This window comes from Euprymna scolopes, chromosome 4 (assembly GCF_053919585.1).
Source record: "Euprymna scolopes isolate OS-2025 chromosome 4, ASM5391958v1, whole genome shotgun sequence".
Taxonomy (NCBI): domain Eukaryota; kingdom Metazoa; phylum Mollusca; class Cephalopoda; order Sepiida; family Sepiolidae; genus Euprymna; species Euprymna scolopes.
The window spans coordinates 180,609,840-180,627,241 of record NC_136485.1 but is presented as its reverse complement, the minus strand read 5'-3'; the positions used below and the strand labels follow the sequence as shown (position 1 = coordinate 180,627,241).

Sequence of the window (17,402 nt, the reverse complement as noted above, 5' to 3'; positions counted from 1 at the left end):
AAAAAAAAAATCATTTTTAAACAATTAATAGTAATACATAAATTTCGCAAATTTGAATTGGTTGAGTTATCTCCCTTTGTATTTTATTTTTAGATTGTTTTTCAAGTGGCGGTAAGACAGTTGCTCCCAGGTTACTCATAAAATTTGATTTCTTTTTAAATTTAAAAATAAAACTACTTAATTTATGTGATTTATGGAATATATTTTCATTTCATCTTGGTACATATATCATACAAATTTTTCTTTATTTTTGTTTTCAATATAAGGAGAATTCTATACAACAATCAACAATTTTTACATCACTGTGCAAACTTGTGGTCTACAAATAATTTTCAAACTATTTTCCTGTCAACCGTCACATAAAAGAATAGATTCAGGTTTCACCACAAAACAAGGTTTAAAATATTTTTTATGCTAGTTTTTTTCCTTGAAAATCAAAAATGACTGTTTTTGCTGAGAAATGAGTTGACTAACGGTAAAAACAAAAAAAGTAATGATAGTGCATTGTAGCTGGCATGCAATGAAAAGGCCATCTGAGATGCCTCTGCCTAGTACAAAGACAAATTGTATTTTGTCAATGTTTTTCATCCTACAGATGGAAGAATCTAAAATAATGCTCAAGCAGCTTTATTATTTTGTCATAAGCTTAATATCACAATAGTTACCACAGTTAAAAGCCTCCTACTTGCTCTTGTAGAGGTTTAGCTCTCAGTCCTTTGGTAGGTATTTACCTCTCTCTCACTGTGAAGGGATGTGTCACAAGGTCGGTAGGAGAGCAGAATGAGCTAGCACCCCTAAAGTAATATGTAATAGTGATTTTACCAAAAATGCATTTGTTTGAAATCTCACACTGCACAAGGAACTTTTAAGCGTGTTTAAAGGGAGATAACTCTGACTTACTTTGATTTCTTTGACGTCACGAGGATGCAGAATTTTGTTTGCTTCCTTTAAGTCTGGATTGAGAGCTTTTTTCCAATTTTCATCTACCGTCGATTGTGAACTGCGCAGTCGCTCCATACATCTCCATAAATGATTAATGAGTGGGCTTCTTCGTTTGCAAATTAAATTACAAAGTGGACAATGGTAATGAGGTCCATTATCAGTGATTGTATTATTTTCATTTGTTGTTTTTGAAGAAGCAGCAGCAGTAGAATCTTCTAAATTTGGTGTGGAGAGAGAATCTGTCTGATTAAAGTCATCTTCCGCATTATTATTATTCTCACTGTTGCCGTTGGCCTCTTTAGCATTGGTTTCTTTATTAGAATTAGCCTCTTTATAACAAACATCTTTTTTACACAAGTGAATTTCAGGCCCTACAAAAAAAAAAAAAAGATATTAAAAATAATTATACAGAATATGCCAATAAGTTCTCAGTAAAACGGTTGATAATGTGTAGGCATGGCAGTCAAGAAAAGCAAATCGCCGCTGAGTTTGAGTTTCATGTAAAAAAAAATGAAAGAAATTCTTACTCCATGCATAAATTATAAGGATAATTGCTCATAAGTAGTTTGCTTTACTCTAAATAAGAGTTTTTTTTCATATTGAACGAGAAAATTCATTTTGAACATTTCAATTTCCAACCATCAATTGACTGCGAATAATGGTTCAATGCGCATGGTAAATTACAGATTTAACATTTCCAAGAATTGGCTATTAACTAATGCTTGACAATCCAGTGAATGATTTCAAAATTGTCAGCCAGCTTCATGATAAATTGGAGTATTGTTATTTCTTCAGTGCACATGAAATCATTGTCATAACCATCATTTACAAGATTTGTTAAATGCATTCTAAAAACTCAGCAGCCATTTTCTTTCTAGACCATTATGTTGACATATTACCAAAATAGTTTCATATTTTCAGTGAGAGAGACATCTTGAAATATGTTTCTATTAAAAAAATAGCAATGGTTAATAACATAAATATAATTAAAGAGAGTAAAAAGTGGACCATAGATTTATTTTTGGCAGCCTCGTAACTCACTTTCCTTTTCACATTAATAAGCAATGTTTCTGACAAAAAGGGAAGAATGGTTTTCTGGGTCAGAATCTATCCAGCTAATACTTGTAATTGGCTAGTTTTTGATCTTGAAGTAGTATTTTTTTAGCTTCTTACATTACGTGGCTTCATGTCTTGTCCAAAGCGATTTCCATAAAAAAGGGTTCTTGTTCAGAATTCCCCCTATATTAAAAAAAATAAAAAGAAAAGTCTATATGATGTGTATACCCGTGAAGAAAGATAAACATTCTAAAATCATATAAATTGATCAAGTAGTTTTATTTTTTATAATGAAAATAATTTTAAGCAATTATTAGGAATTTATAGGCATTACAACATAAATAGTGCAAGTTCGAATTATTGTTCAGTTATCTCCCTTTGATTGTTTTACTTTGTTTTTAAAATGGCGAGCAGGAGTCTTTTTGAGGCTTCACAAAATTTGATTTTCTTTTTAAAAATAAAACTACTTGATCAATTTACCTGATTTTTTATTTTTGCTTTTTAATAAAGGGAGACTTATGAACAAGAACGCCTCTTTTTTTTAATGGAAATCATTTCGGACAAGGCATGAAGCCACCCACTGTAAGAAGCTAAAACGAATATTACTTCACGGTCAAAAACTAGTCAGTGGTAAGTGTTAAAGGGATAGATTCAGACTCAGAAAACAGCAATTCTTCCCTTTTTATCAGAAATATTGCTTATAGTATGTGAGAACTAAAGAACAAAATAAGGAAACGAGTTATGAGGCTGCCAAAAGTAAATCCGAGGTTCGCTTTCTATTCTCCTTGATTACATCTCCCCTGATAGTGATATACATGCAACAAGGGATTACTTGTGAATGCAATATTGGCATGATATTTCCTCCTTTGGTGGAAGCCAGTCTAACCAGCATAGAGTGAATGTCATGTTTTTTTTTTTATATACGAGAAAGAAAGATTTCAATTAATATTCAATTATCTATATATATAAAAGCGAAAATGTATGTATGTATGTACGCTTTTCCTCGATGTCTTCAAAAGGCTTCTTTCAGAGAAGCGCTCACTCGCTTCACAACTTCTTAAAACTTTTTATATCATCTATAAATTGTAATATCTCACAGTTAACCACGGAGCTCGCCTGTCTATTTAATTTTATTGACTTTCAAACGTTAATTATTCCACATTTCCCCACATCGGCACATGTTACATTCGGTTTTCAGTATAAACAAAAAGCGAAACTCGACTCTAATCACTGGCCAAAAGCCAGTGGTCTCTAGAGAGCTAAGTAACGCTTCGTCATATCAGACGGTAGCTTTCATTTCGAGACGAGGGAGCGGGTTTTTAAAAACAAACAAACCGATTTATTGACCTCATTAAAAACTGTCCCACACAAAATGCTAACTGCTGAATACCTATCGCCGTCACGTCAATCAAAAACACGCACCTGTTTTTTTTTCACACTTTACTATTTTCCAACTGCGCGTCGTCAAGGCTTTTTTTTTCACGGGCACCTGTTTTGTTTTCACACACACCTACAAAACCCGGGTAACACCGGGTACCCCTCGCTAGTAGTTAATAAAAAATGTTTTCTTAATGTGTTATCAAAGTTACATTGATACAAGAGAAACACTCACACATACGTGAAGTTGTCTCATAGTTTTATTAATATAAATCGTCTTGTTGGTCAACATTCTGAATAAATCATACAATAGAAAATAATCAGTATTATCTAAAGATAAACAGTTAACAAAAACAAAGAAACTTTCCATTTCCAAGTCTTCTATTGTTTTAACTTAGATTATTTTTTATCAGCTCTGACAAGTTAAAATAGTAAAGAAAAGTGGTTCACATTAACTGTAATCTATACAATTATAAAACTCAAATGACCTTGTAATAGGTGTTGTAACTCCACATCCGGTTTACAACTTCCGGTTGCGCATGCATACATAAACAAACCCATAACGGCACAAATAAACACAAATCGCTACTTTTGCAGAATCTGACCTGTGCGCCGAAATATTAACATTATTATTTAGAAATTATTATTTAACATGGGAAGGGTAGGAATGTTTTGCAACTATTCTGTATTACAACTATACTGTTGCAATTTTCTTACAAATCAAATAAATCAACTTTGACCCGTTGACAACCATAAGAACAATTTACAATGGCAATTTCCCCACCGCCTTCCTTTTTTTTTTTTTTTAAATCTTTCTCCATTTTTTTAAATAAACCTTTCTTAAAAAACATTCATACATTTTCTTCTACACCACCAACATAAATAAATAACCCCGAAAATGTTTTTTTTTAATTTGCGTTACAAATAAATAATCAACACAACAATAAAACATATTGCTTTACTGTGTACCTTTTCAGTGTCCCAATTGTTTTTTTTTTTGCATTTAAATTATCCAAATAAACAATTGTTAATACTTTCTGCATTTTTTTTTTACATCGTTCATTTCCGTATTATGTTTAAGTTATTTTAACACAATTTTCTTACAAATAAATTTACTTTAACCCGTTGACAACCTAAGAACATTTAACAACTGCGATTTACCCATCGCCTTCTTTTCTTTTTTTTTTTTTTTTTTAATTCATTCTCCATTTTTTAATACACGTTTTTTAAAAAACATTCATACATTTTCTTTTATACTACAAACATAAATAAATAACCCCAAAAATGTTTTTTTAATTTGCATTACAAATAAATAATCAACGTGACAGTAAAACATATTGTTTTACTGCGCACGTTTTCAGCGTCCAAATTGTTTGGTTTTTTTTCACGTTTAAATTGTCCAAATAAACAATTGTTAATACTTTCTGCTTTTTTTTTTTTTTACATCGTTCATTTCCGCATTGTCTTAGTTTTATTGACTTTATTAACATATAAATTAAATATTTGACCCAATGGGTAATGAATGTTTGTTCAAAATAAATGAAAAAAAGTAACATTTTATTTTCATTTTATATTTAAAAAGCCATTCTTAACATGGGGAGAGTGTTTTTAACTATTCTGTACTTTCAACTAACAATTTCATTTAAAAAAGATATCTTAAAATATGAATTTAACTTGAAGTATTATGGTATCTGTTCAGTGCACATTTACCTATAAGTATGGCAAACCACTTATAATTCAATGGCTGTAAGTTTTTTTCAAAAATAAACAATTATAAACAGAACGACTCATAAAAATCTATCTATATTCTTTTTTCATTTTAATATACTTTCATAGAAATGCTTCTGTTATGTCACAAAAACTATTTTTTTTACATCACAAGTGTCATGCTCATACATTAATTCCATAGCTAATATAACATACTGACCCAACGGGTCACGGGTAGTCTAGTACAACTTACCAAGGCCTTTGATTGTAGTTGGATTTTTGGGGTCAGGAACAACAATGCAACTTTTATCTTTCCCCTGAGGAGAAAAAAACAGAAAGGAAAATGACTTTAGCCTTTAAGAAAATGTTGCAATGGAATAAATTTTAACATAAAATGCTAAAAAATCTACACATGTAATAATGGAAACATTTTTCGTAACTTCAGTTTAAAAGCACAATTCAATAAAAAATAATTTTATAAAAACATAATAAAAATAGAAATAAAATATATCATATTTTTATTTTAAATCTTATAATTCTTTTAAAATTAAAATAAGTAAATAATTCCCACTTTCATCTTTATAATAAAGAACCTATGCATCAATCCTTGATCAATCCTCTATATTGTAATTATTTGTTTATGCCTACACACTCAAGACTTCATTCTGATTCTTCAGTTTTCTTTATGCATTCTTTCCTCATGTTATTAAAAAAACAAATTGATTTCTATTCAATTTCTGTTAAATAAAATGGTTTCTCCACTTCCAAATGTTTTACAATAGTGACATTTTTCAATAATGACTGACAAAATAGAACCAAACAGAAGCAGCAGATCGCAGATGTTAATGCTTAGCTTTATTAAATAACCAACATTCTGTAAACATAATTCATATGGCAGTGGATTAGACTAAACATTTTAAAGCTTCATTTTCAATCTTGACTTTTACCAGCACCCCCACCCCTTTTTTTAAATACTTTTTTAATCCTGGGTAATGCCAATTAGGAACAGATAGTAGTTTATAATATGAACTCTAGTTGATTATTATTGCTTTTCATTTTAGAACCCATACCAAACTCATATATACAAATAAAGTTTCTTGTTCATAATTTCTCCATAACTAAAAAAATAAAGAAAAATGTCTTATATATATTCCTGTGATAAAACAAAAATATATTCCAAAAATTACATGAATTGATTAAGTAGTTCTATTTTTAACTAAGAAAATTAAATTTTATAAGGAAAGAGGAACTGTTTCGTATCATCAATTTGAAGAAACAAAGGGATATAACTCAACAATAATTCAAATTAATGAAATCAGCCTTGTAATACTTATAATTGCTTTAAATCATTTAAAAGTGACTTGCTTTATAAAAATAAAACTAGTTGATGAATTTATATGATTTTGGGCACATGATATTTTCATTTTATCAGATTTGTCTTTATTTTCATCTTCTAATATTGATACACATGTTCCCACATGAAAGTATTTTAGCAGGCCCCATTCTCCTTAAAATACAGATTGTGCAGCTGCTATTGCACAAAGACAGCATGCATTCCACCGGTTCATATGTCACAAGTACAAATAGACAAAAATGTATAGATGCTATAAATCATTGTAAGAGTAAAATAGCCACAGCCAAAAAAAGGCATACTGAAATAACCAGGAAACACATAGAATCACAGAAAATAGGAACCCATGATTTCTGTAAAATTCATAATAGTGTAGTGAATAAAGGACAATCAGAAAGTCGCATGCACAGCAACTGAGAAGGCGGAACTACTTGCCCGGCGATTCAAACAACTTCCTCCCAAATTTTTCTACTCGAATTGAAGCCACACTTGATCTGAAAATCACCTTTGAGATATAATAAACTTAGACACCGCCAAGGCATGTGGGCCTAATCTAATTTCTGCTATACTAATCAAGAAATGCTAGTCACTGTACTTTCCAAACTCTACAACAAATGAATCTTGCTTTCTAAATAACTGGAAGATGGCCTCTGTGATACCAGTGTATCAGAATTCTGGTGAAAGGACTGACCTGCTTAATTATCGCCCTATCAGTTTCGTTCCCCACTTTGCTAAAATCTTTGAGGCCTTAATCAATCAAGCACTAGTCCACCACCTTGCAAAAGTTAATCTTCTCTCTAACCAACAGTATGGATTTAGGCAATGTCATTCTACTACAGATATTTTAATGGTCATCTCTGAACGCATATACTATGCGTGGGTGAAGCCAGGGCTGCAGCCCATAATATATCCAAAGCATTTGAGAAAATCTGGTATGAAGGGCTTCTAATGAAAATTAAATCGTACAGTATAACTGGACAAAGACTAAATATAATTAGATTCTTTTTAGACAAAAGGATCATCTAGGCTGTCCTTTATGGACGTACATCCAAACAGCATAACATTAATACAAAACTGGTTTCATTCAATAATTACAAGAAACCTTCTCTACCACCTATAGCAATGGCCAACAACTCTTTAGCTGAGAGTACGTCTTTCAAGCTCCTTGGCCTAACGTTCACAGGAAACATGAGCTGGAACAATTACATCGAGGGCATTGCCAGGGCCGCTGCGAGGAAGGTGGGCTCTCTACCGTGCTAGAAAACTTCTAACACCCGAAAGTATCCTGTACCTCTATAAGGCCACTATTCGCCCATGTATGAAGTATTGCTGTCACATTTGGGCCGGTGCATCGGCTACTAGTCTCTCGCTCCTTGACAGGGTTCAAAAGAGAGTCGCAAATCTGATAGGCCCTAAACTGGCATCAAAACTTCAGCCTCTGTCCCATCGTCGAAATGTTGCATCCCTCTGCCTGTTCTACAAGTATTATAATGGTGAATGCTCTGAAGAACTGTAAGCACTTGTGCCCCCACGACGTGAACACCCTCGACAGACCCGACAAGCTACAAAATCCCACCCCCACACTGTAGAGATCCCTAGATGTAAAAGATCTTTCTACTCCAGTAGTTTCTTCCCCAGAACTGCTAGACTTTGGAATTCCATTCCAGGTCACTGCTTCCCCAACTGTACTGACATGCATAAGTTCAAGTGCAACGTGAACCAACATCTCGCTGCCCTAATCCCTACATAGTACCCCTGTAGATGTTTCCCCTGATAGTAGCCCCCTACATTAAAGTGGCAATGTGCCTTGTTTGGGATGAAAATGTAATAAAAAAAAAAAAAAAAAAAAAAAAAAGTTCATCAAGGTCGGCCCTTGGATCACTATTATTCCTGATATTCACTAACCACCACCCTGATAACATTGTGTCAGTGATGGGTATATTTGCCTATGATACAACACTCCATAGCAAGTACGAGGGAAAATAGATGTTCACAAATCTAGATCAATGGGAAAATCCTTAGAAAATGACCTCTACACTGTAGTGGAATAGAGCTGTAAAGGGATGGTAATATTTAACACTACTAAGACTACGTTGCTCTCCTTTAACAATTACAAGAAGCCTTCCTGATAGCCATGACAAATAACACCCTACCTGAGAGTTCTTCAAGCTCCCCAGCTTAACATTCACAGGCAATATGAATTGGAACAACTACATTGAGGACATTGCGAAGGTTGCGGCAAAAAAGGTGGGTTTCATCTATCATGCTGGAACATTACTCACGCTTGAGAGTATCCTGTATATCTACAAAGCCACCATTCACCAATGCATGGAGTATTGTTGCTCCATCTGGGCTGGTGCATCTACTGCTAGTCTCTCCTTTTTGGACGGGGTTAATGGAAGAGTCTCTAATCTAATAAGTTCCATGCCGTCAACTAAGCTCCAATCCCTGTCCCATCTCCACAATGTTGCATCACTGTGCCTGTCTTACAAGTATCTTAATGGAATGAAATCTAATGAATTCATTGCTCTTTTTCCTCTTGACATACATACCCCAACAAACCCACTTAGCAACAAAATCACACCCCTTTACTGTAGAGGTCCCTAAATGCCAGAAAGCCTTCTACTCTGATAGTTTCTTCCCTTGGACAACTAGACTTTGTAATTCCTTTCCTACTACCTGCTTCCCTGACTGTACTGACATGCAAAAGTTTAAATGTAATGTAAACCAACATCTTGCTCATCTGCCCTAAACAGTTTTAAATAGTAGCCCATTACATCCAAGTGGCGATATGCCTTGTTTGGGGTGAACATGATTAAAAATAAAAAATATATGTATACGAGGAATTTTACACAAAATACTTTTTTGTAGAGTTTTTTTTTTTTTTTCTTTGGAGATATTTTCTTTTGAATATTTATAGAATATAGCGTCTGTCATTTATTAAAACTGTATTCTGAACAAAAATATGGATTGCACCATTGATTGCATTATGAACGACTGATAAAACCAGGGTTCCTATTTATATAGATATACAAAATAGGACAGTTCAAAATAAAATAAGAAAACTTATGGATATACTTATCGAATAAAAAATATTAGTGTATACCAAAAATTACAGAAAATTATTGAGTAGAATTTTAATCTTTACAGTTGTCTGTGTGTATGTGTGTTTTTACATCCAGCTAAAAGTCAAAACTTACAAAACAAACACTCACAAAGTTAGTATTTTCTTGATCGTTGTCCTGGATGAATAATAACTAAAATTTAGAAAATAATATTCACCTTTTGAGGGTCAACTGTGCTAGGTTTCATCAGCGGCAGTTTTTCAATGTTACTATGTACTAATTTAAAAAGAAAATGCTGACTCATTACTCGCAGAAGCTATCATACATCTAAAAGTTGTCCATGTGTGTGTGTGTGTCCAGCTACAGATGAATGGACTGAGTGGAGGAGTAAGGGAACATTGGAAATAAAAATATAGACTGATAAAGAGTTGAAGAGATAGAAATTGTAATAGAAATAACTTACACTTTTGCCCTAGGCAATGCCAGGTAGCACTGCTAGTAAAAAAAAAAAAATAAATTTAATATTTGAAGTCAATTAATTCAAAACAGCACGACCAGATGGTGTTTTCATCTTAGAAAAAGGGAGATAATCTCCTATGCTGTGCAGACTTGACAAAAATGTTAGAGTTTGTGGACTACGAATAGTAAATTAATTATAAATTGATTTTACTTTTTTTATTAAAATTCTACCTGCTTATTTTCCATAATTGTTGGTGTACACTAACACTTTCAACTGATAAGTATATACATAAGTTTTCCTGTTATTTTGTGTTGAAAGCCATATTGCACATGTATCTCTTTATAAATAAGCATCAAAACCAGTAAATGAAGATATTGAAAAATTCAACAATTTAGGGGAAAAAAAAATGGCTGCATTGAAAAACAAAAAACATTTGCAAAGAAATTTCAGTAAACAATGGACTTACCAGCTTTTGCATATGCATGTACAGATGCCAGGTGAAGGCATACCTTTTAAGGAGCTTGGATGGACAATATGGGCAGTGATAATGCCCAGCTGTTAGGCCACAGTTCCAAAAACATTTTACAATTATCAAATCTGAAAAAGTAACATCTTAATGAAAGTCAAATAAGAACAGATTTACTATGAATATACAATGGCAGAAATCTTAGAAAACAATATCTACTCTGTAGTGAAATGGGGTCATAAACAGATGGTAACATTTAATGCTTCTAAGACTAACAATTACAAGAAACCTTCTCAAGCACTAGTTACCATGACAATTAACACCCTACCTGAGAGCTCATCGTACAAACTCCTCAGCTTAACATTCACAGACAACATGAATTGGAACAAATAACTGAAGACACTGCAAAGGTTGCTGCAAAGAAGGTGAACACCCTACACTGTGCTAGAAAATTACTCACATCTGAGAATATCCTATACTTTTAAAAAATCGCTAATCCTCTATGTATGGAGTACTGTTGCCACATCAGGGCTGGTGCATCTACTACTGATCTCTCTTCCTTAAAACACAGTTAAAAAAGAATCTTAAATTTAGATTCCACACTATCAAATTATGGAACTTTTAACAAAGTGTCAACCATCACACATGACCCTCTAACTCCAGAGTCTGCTCAGCAAGGCAATCTGGTGTTGCCCAGCACTAGAATAGCTTTACATAGCAGCCTAGAAAGAAAATGGCTGCCGAGTTTTGTTTTGTTTTTTTATTCAATTTTCACCTCAAACAAGGCACAGTAGGGGGCAACTATCGGGGACATAATTTGTGGGGGCATTATGAAGGGAGATGAGTAAAAAAGCTGTTTCTTTACATTACACTTGAACTTCTGCATATCAGTACAGTTGGGAAAACAGAATCCCGGAAGGGAGTTCCAAAGACTTGCAGTTCTAGGGAAGAAACTATTGGAGTAAAAGGCTTTCTTACACCAAGGGATCTCTACTGTAAAGGGATGGGACTTAGTTGCTTGTCGGGTTTGTTGGGGGTAGTCACGTTTAGAAGGTACAAGTGCTTGCCGTTCATCAAAGCATTCAACATTAAAGTACTTGCAGAACAGGCAGAGGGATGCAACATTTCGCCGATGGGACAGAGGCTGAAGCCTAGATGACAGTTCAGAAAATATCAGGTTGGTGACTCTCTTTTGAACCCTGTCCAGGAGTGAGAGACAAGCAGTAGATGCACCAGCCCAAATGTGACAACAGTACTCCATACATGGGCGAATGGTGGCTTTATAAAGGTACAGGATACTTTCAGGCATAAGTAGTTTTCTAGCATGGTAGAGAGAGCCTACCTTCTTTGCAGCAGCCTTGGCAATGCTCGCAATATTTATATTCCAGTTCAGGTTCCCTGTAAATGTTAGGCCAAGGAGTTTAAAAGAAGTACTTTCAGGCAATGTGTTCTTGGCCATTGCTATTGGTGATAGAGAAGGTTTCTTGTAGTTATTGAAGGAAACAAGCTTAGTCTTGGCAGCATTGAATGTGACCATCCATTTTTGTCCCCATTCCACTACAGATTGGAGGTCATCCTCTAGTGTTTCTGCCAGTTCTTAGAATACATCCAACAAGTCTTGGAAATGATGTTTATGACAATGATTTCATGTGGGCTGAAGAAATTAACACCATTACAACTTGCTAACAATTTCAAAATCATCATCATCTAGTAGTGCCAGAGGCATCTCTCAGGTTTGCACCAGAGCTTGCCTCGTTTAAGGACCAGTCTGTGACAATGTGTATGATATACTGCACATTAGCGCTGAGAATCCTGTACATAACCCGACTTGTTTAGGTTGTCCCGTGTTTTGGCAAACTTTGTTTGAGGTTGGTTGAGTGTCACCCATTCTTTTTGAGGAAATTCAGAGCAGTGCTGGGAGATGTTCGTTGTTGTCATCTTTGACTATTCATTCCACAAATGCAGGTGGAAAGAGGATGGTGTTGCAGTATTTCTTGATGTCCATATACGGGATGGCAATTGTCACTGCTCTGCTTGTCATGCTCTGCCTTCACTATTGCCTCTCGATGAATATGCAGCAGAGAGATTCTGGACATTCTGCAGGTTGTTTGATTTCATGTTGCTGGGAATTATCCTGCATGCATAGTTGAGCTCAACATCGACCTTTGCAGCATGAGCGGAACGAGCCAATGCCATTGCACAGTATTCTGCAGTCAAGTAATACAGTACTAAAGCTGACAGGCTTAGCGTCTGTGCCTCAGCTACCCAAGAACTGTTAACCAAAGTTGCAAGCAAGCTATTAAACATTGATAGCTCCTTGCAGAACTTCTCAGTGTGAGTTCTGTATGACAGTGTTTGATTGAATGTTATACTGAAATATTTCAAAATGATACAACAAATTACCAAACGTCAGTTAATAGCCAATTCTTGGAGGTATGAAATCTGTAATTTACCATGTGTACTGAACCGTTATACACAGTCAATTGATGGTTGAAATAGAAACTTACAAATGATGGGTTTTGTCATTCAATATGAAAAAAAAAATTTTTTTAGCAAAGTAAACTTTCCTTACAAACAATTATCTTCATAATTTATGTGTGAGCAAGGATTTCTTGCAGTTCCAGATTTTACATAAAACTCAAACTCAGCAACCATTTTCTTTCTTGGCTACTGTGTTTACACATGACCGTAGAAACTTATTGACCCCTTCATAATCATAGACAATTCATCAGAACTTTGCTTTTTGCTTTAGCAAGTTTTACAAACAACAATTCAGAAGAGTTGAGGAGTTTAGTATTTAATTTATAACATGTTAGCCACCAAACAGAAGCAGTTTTGATGGCAAAGTCAGTAATGCCAACCATTCCATTATCTAGTAATACACACGGACGAAAAAAACGCTTTGGATAATCACAGATTTCAAGGTAGTTCTACTAAAATAGCCATATTTTTAAAACCAAAGCACTTCAAGTCTTCAAATTACTACTGTTTTGTTCGGAAATGAATATACTTTCAAATGAATTAATAAATGTGAATGTACATTAGATATTTTAAGAGTTTTAAGCAAATAAAGTGATAAAAATGTGAACGTCATAAAATGCCGTTTTCGATAAGGTTTTGTAATGACCCTCCGTCTTCTAAAGGCCCATACCATGATTGTATGAAGAATTTCGTCATGAAATTTAGGAAACAATCAGAAAAGGTGTTAATCTTAATACTGTCAAGTGTCCAAAATATTTTTTACCATTTCTTTTTGTTGTGTTAAAAATAAGACTTTAATATGACGAGTATCGAACATTTTGAAAAAAAATTTCATCGGACACCCAGTAGTTAGGAAATCATTATTTTTACTATCTTTATCAATTAAAAGTTTTATTCTATGTTAAGTAGGACCGCGGTAATTGATAATAATTTAAAAGAACCTAGCCGAAAAAAAATGTTTCTATTTCTCGAGTTTGATGAAATTAATTTAGTATTAGTAGCAGCAGGAGCAGCAGTTGTAGTATTAGCCATAGCACAGTATAAACAACATGCGTTCTTTAATTTTTGTTCACGAACGAATTGAGAAAAACATGAAAATATGAATATAAATCTCCTGATATGTTTAATTAGAGCTATTTTGTTATTAGAATAACATTAGTTTAGAACTATTCGGTTTTCAGAATATATAATAACAACAATCCCTACCAATTCGGCATTATGAATCCATTTTAATTTCTCACATTTCTGGTCAAATTTAAAAACATAGTTAAAAAAAAAAAATAAACTTTTGTAGATATATAGCTTGCATGCACTTTTATTCATTGCATTAGTTTTGAACAGCGAATTAAAACAATGTTTTACTGCAAACAGCCACAAATGTTTTTTTCAAAATCAAAAGATATATGAAAATCTGGTTTGTATTACTATACACATAGATTTGAAAAAGTTGTCAAAAAACAAATATATAACAAATAAATGTCATCAAAGGCAAGATAAGTTACTTTTCTAACTAACTGGATATGTTTTTAGTGTTTATATTTAATGTAACATGTTTATTCAGTTCGAAAAACAGTGTTTACCGATGTATTCGAAAATTTAAAATGGCGGCCGACTCTCTCTTTGAAGCGATAAGTTTGAGAAAATGAGTTATAAATAAAAAAACAGACAAAATACTGTTAAAAACTCGTTCAATATATGTTACTGTGACATAAGCGGATATATATTCGGCGGGTTTTTAACAGTATTTTGACTAGTTTTTTATTTTTAACTCATTTTCCCAAACTTACCGTGTGAAAGAGATAGTCGGCCGCCATTTTTATCTTATCCAGTGTATGATTGTTAGGATATCTACATACTGTTCATCAAAAAGAAGCTTAGCATTTAAGCGATAGTATACTAAGATTTGTTAATAATTCTAAGATTTTAGCAAAAAGCAGGAGTAGACTGATGGGAGTGATAATTTTGCAGGTATGTTCACTAGAATTCTTGAACTCTGATACTACAGAGATAATTTTCCGACTATTAGAGAAGTAAGATTCAGCAAGAAATTTGTTTTAGCGTTTGAAGAACATCTGCCTCATCGCTGCAATATTGCATCTCTGTGCTTTATTTTACAAGTATTTCCACAGAATATGCTCCAATGAACTTACTTGTAGTTCAACATAAATGCTCTTGACAAACATTGAAATCCCACCTCTTTACTGTAGAGACTTCAAGATGGAAAATTTTCTATTCTTATAGCTTCTTTCCCCAGACTGCTTATCAATGGAATTCTCTCTCTGTTCCCAGATTGTACCAATATACAGGAACAAAAATGTAATGTGAACAAACATTTTGTTACCCAACTTCCCACTCAGAATGCCTTCAATAAATTTGGCTCCTAATAGTAGCCTCTTACGTCTCAGTGGCAATATGCTTTGTGTGGCATTACAGGTTGGCTTATAGCAAGTCAGACCTGGTGTTGTTAGAGAAACAACAGGCTATAACTTTTTCTCCTAATTTTGTTGATTCTTCAAAAAGAGAATGTGGTCGGTTAAAATTCCAATAACAGTGAGAGAATGATATAATTGTTTTGTCTGCAAAAAGATGACATATACGGTAGATATTGTGTGCTGAGCCGATTGACACCCCAGATTGACATGTGGAAACTACTTTTGATGACACTCACCTCAAAGTCTATCTTAAAGGGTTACATCTGGGAATTATTGGATATGCAGCGTGGTTGATATTTGATGATAGAGCGACATGGAGACAGTTGATTGATCAGAGAATTCATCTCACCACTCACAGTCCAGAATATAAAAAGGGCATCCAGAGCAATTTTGGACAGAGTTTGTCACCATTCCCGTGAGGATTGTAAGGGTCTCTCTCTCTTCCACCACCTCAATTACTGTCTCAAACACGTAACACAGAAAATCCCCCTTCCTCTCAGCAGAACTAATACTTCAAGCTATAACAGTCGATGTAACACATTAAAGGGCTGGGAAAAAAAAAGAAAAAAAAAAACAATCTCAATGTGCATGGACAAAGTTTGTGTTTCTGAAAACATTTCTTTGCCCGATTTCTTTTGGTTTTATTTTTCTTATACAAAGCTTCATTTAATATTTTATTTGCTGAATATATGCTTGTAGATCAACTCAAACTTTATAGGCTTTCTTTTCTGAATTGGAATGTAATTGGTGTTTATTTTAGTGGAATCCTTCTTTCATAAGCACACAGCATGTGAGGAATTGAGAAGAATGATGTCTTCTTGCGTCTGAGGCACAGTCAACATCATTGGTGAGCTGGAGAAGAATTCCAAAACCGATCATTTTTCTTTTCCTTTTTTTGTCTCATTTGAGACCTATTTGAGACTTGCAAACTCAAAAGGGAGCCTTTGGGGGATGGGGGGACTGCTTGAGTCTTGGAGATTCACCAACTGCAATGATCATACAAACTATAACTGTTGCGTCCGACCTCTGACATGGCCTATCAACGCGGTCACAATGTGGACAGGTTATACTTGTTTGGATAGAATGAAAGTAAATAAAAACAAATTTTAATGTACATCTGAATAATTCTAGTATGAATTTTAGGAGATTTAAGTTAAGTCTCATTTTATATGCGAGTAGTAATACTTATTACTAAAATTATATATATATATATATATATATATATGAATAAAAAAGAATACGAAAAGTATAAAAGCTTATAACTTTTCTTTATTCGTTTTCAATTGGTGACGTGCAGGAATACAAAATAATATTGTGAAAAAAAATTAAAAAACTTTTTTTATAAGTACATAATTTTCGACCGATCCTTCAGTCTTCATCAGTGTAGTGAAATATACATACATACACACACACACACACTAGCATTTCAGCCCGGCGTTGCCCAGGTGTTTGAAGGTGTATGTTGAGAAAAAAAAGTGGTAGTTGGAATGCAGGCTTGAACCCGTACCACGAAGGAGGAAAAGAACAGGAAAAAAACCCGACGTCTTTGCTGTTACAACCACTGCCAAACCGGAAGTGATGGAGGTTTTAATTAAGGCTAGACAATCAAAAAGAGAGGATGACTTTCGAAAATATCGGCAAAAAAAGAAATGCATAGATGATAATTATAGAATATTTAGACAATTAAAATTGAGTTGATATCAATTTATCTAAAAATGGGTTCTTGATAATCTGCCCTATACTTATTTAACCCGAGTAATTTTTTGAGTAGGACTCAAAATATATATTTTACCTTCTGCTTGAACAGCATATGACATGTGCAATAATTCCAGGTGATCTCGAACTCTTGTTGACTTTGTCGGCTTAAAGTGGTCAGTATCACAGAACGGGCAATGCACTTTGCCATCACAGCAATTGTCAGCAGCACACTTATCAATGACGACTTCTTGAGTTATGGGGATGATACTGATGTGTTCCTGACGCTGGAAGAAAAGAGAAATCCATTTTAAAACAATCACAAATAAGAATGCATAAGAAAAAACAAATTCATTGAAATTTGAATAAA

The 17,402-nt window shown here is 33.8% G+C and overlaps 1 protein-coding gene across 2 annotated transcripts in view; it reads right to left on the bottom strand.

Annotated features, from left to right (window-relative positions):
• LOC145270512 (uncharacterized) overlaps positions 1–17,402 on the bottom strand; it is a 75,823-nt gene that overhangs the window by 43,978 nt on the left and 14,443 nt on the right. The window contains exons 2-5 of one of the 2 annotated variants that reach the window (XM_080126169.1): positions 17,130–17,319; positions 10,425–10,555; positions 5,336–5,399; positions 901–1,313 (exon numbers count right to left, since the gene is read on the bottom strand). In XM_080126169.1, the coding sequence (XP_079982295.1) occupies positions 901–1,313; positions 5,336–5,399; positions 10,425–10,555; positions 17,130–17,319 (798 nt within the window). Of the gene's footprint in view, positions 1–900; positions 1,314–2,115; positions 2,183–5,335; positions 5,400–10,424; positions 10,556–17,129; positions 17,320–17,402 lie in introns of those variants that run through there. The other variant, XM_080126178.1, reaches the window with a different exon arrangement.